General features: G+C 59.5%; 1 protein-coding gene across 1 annotated transcript; it reads right to left on the bottom strand.

The window, feature by feature from the left end:
• Positions 1-495: 495 nt before the first annotated feature.
• Positions 496-4,727, bottom strand: Ctdsp1 (CTD small phosphatase 1). The gene is made up of 7 exons (XM_010611915.2): positions 4,629-4,727; positions 4,218-4,366; positions 3,737-3,838; positions 3,553-3,609; positions 2,881-2,973; positions 2,580-2,765; positions 496-2,053 (listed from the first exon to the last, which is right to left on the bottom strand). Exons 1-7 carry the CDS (start codon positions 4,702-4,704, stop codon positions 1,925-1,927), a joined length of 792 nt encoding a protein of 263 aa, XP_010610217.1. The 5' UTR covers positions 4,705-4,727; the 3' UTR covers positions 496-1,924.
• Positions 4,728-4,751: the final 24 nt, after the last annotated feature.

Raw genomic sequence — 4,751 nt, 5'->3', positions numbered from 1 at the left:
CAGAGGAAGCGCCGCCGGACCGTGAGGCGGGGCAGGAAGTGGGCGGCCGCCGGGAGTTGGCGCCAGCCCCACGCAGTCTGCCTGGCTATCCAGGGGCCTGAGGTTGCAGCTTCAGTACACAGCACACAGAGCCCCAGGAGGCCAAAGACCCCGCAGGCCAACCCATCGGCCTGGAGACCCGAAGCGGGCCTCCCGGACTTCGTCAGCCCCACGCCCTCCGGGCGTTTCAGTTTTGCTTTATCGCTAAATTCCGTCTTCAGTGTCAGGGACTTCATCAGCGTGCTGAGGGTCTATCTCCATTTTACTGAACAAATAAATCATCTAAGCTCAGAGGCACAATAACCCCCTGCACAACCTGAGGTGCACAAGTCCCAGCCAAGGCTGGGTGCTCTCCATCCTTGCCGCAGGGCCTGGGCAGCCTCTTCCCACCTCTTGCCCCCACCGAGGGTTTGCTGAAGCAGGGTCATCCGCCACAGACCAAAAACCACAGAGGCATGATGGGGCCTGGCTTTCTCTTTAGTTATCACACTGTGAGGCTGTCAGAGAAGGCACTTAAACAGGATGGTCACCCTTGACTCAGGTCAACCATAGCCTCCCTCCCCCAACTCCCTTGGCACTGGTTTGTGGGTCCCCTTAACTTAGACCCTGGGAAGAACCCAAGGCCTTGACCTCCAGACTCCACTAGTGTGGGGCAGGGGTTCAGAAATAGAAGTCAGAGTTGGAAGGCAGGACTGGGAGCAGGAAGCCCCCAGCCAGCAGAGGATCAGAGGAGGCTGCAGGGGGTGGGTTGGCACAGGGGAGGGGGACAGCTTGGCCAGGTTTCCTGGAGACCCCCCGAAACCCAAGAAGGTCCCACCTCCTGCAGACACCCAGAAGGCACCTGTGAAGTTGAGTGAATGGGGAGGGGCACCAATTAGGAGGTGGAGACCCCCCCACTCAGCTGGTGGACCTAGCACATTGCTGGGCATAGAAGGTGCTCAGAGTATTTTTGAATGAACAGAGCAAAGGGGCTGTGAGGGACAGGACAGAACCTCAGCCCCCTGGCCCAGCTTGTTCAATTCAGAAAATAGCAGTTTAAAAAAATGTAAAAATCCTTTCCCTCCCCCACCCCAATTTCTGGGCCCAGGAAGGGGGCAAGGGAAGGGTGTCTCTATCCTGACCCTTCCCTCTCTCCTTCCCTTAAAAATCTATATACACATATACATATTTATATGGCACCACAAGGGGGTCCTGCCTATGCCCCCCGTACTCAGAGCCCGAGGAACCAAGTCACAGGGCCTTGGGTGGTTAAGGCAGAAGTAGGGGTCCAGCTTTGGAGAGGTGGGGCTGTGGGATCCTGAAGGAAGGATGGTTGCTCCCTTCACAGATGGTCACAGATATCTCTCCCAACCCCCGGGGCAGAAACTGCTGCTTGCTCTATCGGTCCCAAGGCAGGAAGACACCTAGCAGCCACCAGCAGGCTGTTCCAGGCAGGAGCTGGTAGGATGATGTATGTGTCCTTGTCCCTGGGAAAGCTGACAGGGAAGAGGGGGGGTCTATAAAAGGCACTTGGAGTCCACTGTTCCCAGGCTGGGGGCCAGAAACCCTGCCTCCACCCCCAAAGCAGAACAGGGGCTAAGGGGCCCGATTTGGCAGCAGAGAAATATGGCAGCATGAAGGAGACAGAAAGGGGGAGCAGCAGGCATGGCCTCCAGGCTCCCTGAAAAGGGGAGAGGAGGTTTGAAGGCACTGACGCGGGCCCAGGGGCTCATCATCCTTGGTGCAGCCCAGTGGGGGCTGGTAGGGCGATGCCTGCTTCCCCAGGGCAGTGAACATGCTGCAGCCCGCAGGTTTTCTTAACGAAGAGTACAGGCAAGTGCCCAGAGTCTGCATGGCGGGAGGTGCAGGCTTCTGCCAAGGGCAGTCCTGGCCCCGCTGCGCCTCACTAGCTCCCAGGCCGAGGCTGCCTGAGCACTGAGTACACGTCATCCACTCGGCTGAGTTGCTCAAAGAAGGGTAGTAGGTCGTGGAGTTCAGTGTCACTCATGTTATCAAACCACGAGGCCACCGGTACCTGGGGAGATGGGAAGAGGAAGGCGAAGGTGCAGGCAGGCCAGGATGCTGAATGCCCAGGCCAGCCCTTAGCATCCACTACTCAGGCTGCCCAGCTCCCAGGAACCCCTTTCCCACAGCTCTCAGTTGGACAGCAACTCGCACTGCACATATATAGCAAAAGTTTCACAGAGCAACACTTAAACTTACTGTGCTAAGTACTCAGATTGTTTGTTACTCTGTTTCATTTTGTTAAAAGTCCCAATCAGGACTCACTACATTCCTTCCCTGGCCCATTAATACGTGGCAACTGGCACTTTGAAAAGCTGAACTGTCCTACTGCCTGGAGGCAGGCACCGTCCACACACAGGTAGAATGGACCAATTAGCCAAGTACCAGGCAGCAGCAGTGGTGTGTGTGGGTGACAGCCACGGAAAGGCATAGCCTCTAGACACCACTATATCTATATCTGGGGTTGTGGAGGCCAAGGCAATCTAGAGGAGATCTTGTCCCTTGGTTCCAGCCCTGTGTGGTCTTTGAGCACTCACGGCATTGTCTGGGTGGAAGACATAGGAGGCTGGCGAGTTGTCCAGGATGAGCACCCGCCGAAGGTCTCGGCCCAGGCGGCTCAGGTCCTTTACGTAGTTCCCCCGGTGGAAGACACATGATTCTCGGAACAGCCGGGCCCGGAAGGCCCCCCACTTGTCCAGCAGGTCAGCTACTGGGTCTGCATACTGGGGGTGGGAGGTGGGTCATCCAGGGGCTGGGAGTGGCCCAGGGCTCCATCTGGCTGCATGCTGGAGGCAGATGGGAGGGCAAGGTTACCCCACATCCCTAGTGGGAGCTCACCTTGGCCAGGCTGGCGGTGAACAGCACGCACTCGAAGAGCTCACCCATTCGCTGCAGGAACTCATCCACATGGGGTCGCTTCAGCACATAGACCTGGGGGGTGGGCCAGTGAGGGGCTGTGGCCCGCAGGCTGGGGAGGGGGCAGCAGAGGGCTGGGAGGGAATGGTGGAGGAGGTAGAGGAGCCAGGGCCTGTGGTGTCCCCTGGCCGGCTGCCCCAACCACCCAGTGTACCAGAGGATCAAGACAAGCTTCAAGCCCACCACCAGATCCCACCTGGGGAGTCATTAAATCCCCAGTCTCTTCCCCAATCATGGCCTCAAAAAAAGGAGGACCCCGGGGACAGCCCCCTCACCCCAAAGCTGCAGGGCGCCGGCCCCCGAGCCAAGTAATAGAGAACAGGTTGGACAGCATACAACCTATCCTGAATTACTTGAACTGGGTCCCGGGCAAGGGTGTGCAGGGCGAGAGGGCACAGCGAGGCCAGGCCAGAATCCTGGAGTCGGCCAAGTCCCGGAGGTTCTGTGTGACCTCAAGCAAATCTCACACCTTCTCTGGGCTGCCACCATTCCACGTCTATCAAAGTCCCATCTGGGGCTCTCTCCAGATTGGTGGGAGGAGTATGGGGTCTGGGAGCAGATGCCAAGCCCACCACCTCCTTCCCTACCCCTCACCTGGTGGACCACCCCATCGATCTCCACTGGGATGATGAAGTCGGCATTGTTCACTGGCTGCGGGGAGGGGGAAAGAACTGCTGGAGCTAGGGTGGGGAGCCCCAGGAGCCAGCAGAGACCTCCCCACCTGGCCAGAGCAGGCCCCTCCTGGGCTCAGGGCCAAGAGCTCCTGGGCAGGACCCACCTTGAAGGAGCTGTGCACCAGGGTCTCGTCCAGGTCGATGACCACACAGATCTTGTCTGAGTCCTGGGCTTTGGCCTCTGGGAGCAGGTACTGCACTGGGCTCTGCGGTGGGAAGGGGCAGGGCTGGGTGGGGGCACCTCCCACAGGGCCTTCCCTCCCCTGGTGGCCTGAGGACACGAGGGGACAGCGGGCCATCCCACCCCCTTCCCAGCTTTGGCCCTGCCAACTCTCTAGGCCCCAAATCATTCATCTTTGAAGGGCCGTTCAGAGTTGTTTTAGTGGGCAGCAGTCTTAAGGCAGACAGAGCTGGGCCCTAGGGCCTGGGGGAAGGAGCAGGGCTTGGGAGTAGGGCTCCCCCTTCTCTGACCCCCCCAGGGTGCTGAATGGTGTGGGGCCACACAACCTCCACCAGCAGCCGTTCCCTGAGCTCCCTCCTAGCCCATCCCAAGTCCCCTGCTCCTCCCACCTGGCTCCTACAAACCTTGGGAATGGCACCGTTCTCCTCCACCAGCAGGGGTGCCCCGCTGTGGGAGGGCAAGGCCTCCCCATCTTCACGGCACACGCAGCAGAAGAGCGAGTGGAGGATGCCCCGGCTACGCGGCTTTTGGGAAGCGGCTGACTTCTGGTCACCTGAAGCAGGATGGGGACGTGGACACACTAGGCTGCAGAGCCCAAGTGCAAACCCTGGAGCTGGTCTAGCCACGCCCCCTTCCTTAGCACGGACTTTAAGGTGACTCTGACCCTCCCTGAAACGCGCCTGCCAGGACCCCCGCCAGTCATTGCTCCACCTCCCCAGGAGTCCAGTGTGACCACAAAGACACCCGTGTGGGGGGGGGTGACGAAGGGAACGAGGTGCTTCTCTCTCACAGCCTCTATCACCTGCCCACCTTACCTGGGCAGCGTCTGCTCAGGAGGCCCAGTGCCTGAGGCCCCAAAGCCCACTCCCACTCTCCCTCCATCCTGTCCATCCCGTGGGTTCAAAGTCCTTAGAGGTAGGGGGTGCAGTCCCTAGGAG

Source organism: Fukomys damarensis, unplaced genomic scaffold (assembly GCF_012274545.1).
Source record: "Fukomys damarensis isolate Sample0158 unplaced genomic scaffold, DMR_v1.0_HiC HiC_scaffold_16, whole genome shotgun sequence".
NCBI classification, from domain to species: domain Eukaryota; kingdom Metazoa; phylum Chordata; class Mammalia; order Rodentia; family Bathyergidae; genus Fukomys; species Fukomys damarensis.
The sequence above is the reverse complement of the archived record's forward strand: the minus strand, read 5'-3'. Positions and strand labels throughout refer to the sequence as shown.

What these genes read in the sequence shown, in the direction of transcription:
- Ctdsp1 (XM_010611915.2), bottom strand. Translation starts at nt 4,704, where the DNA reads ATGGACAGGATGGAGGGAGAGTGGGAGTGGGCTTTGGGGCCTCAGGCA. An exon ending in TCACCGCCAGCCTGGCCAAG is followed by an intron (nt 2,766 to 2,880) that starts GTGAGCTCCCAC and finishes TCCCACCCCCAG; the next exon opens with TATGCAGACCCAGTAGCTGA. An exon ending in TCTTCCACCCAGACAATGCC is followed by an intron (nt 2,054 to 2,579) that starts GTGAGTGCTCAA and finishes CCATCTCCCCAG; the next exon opens with GTACCGGTGGCCTCGTGGTT.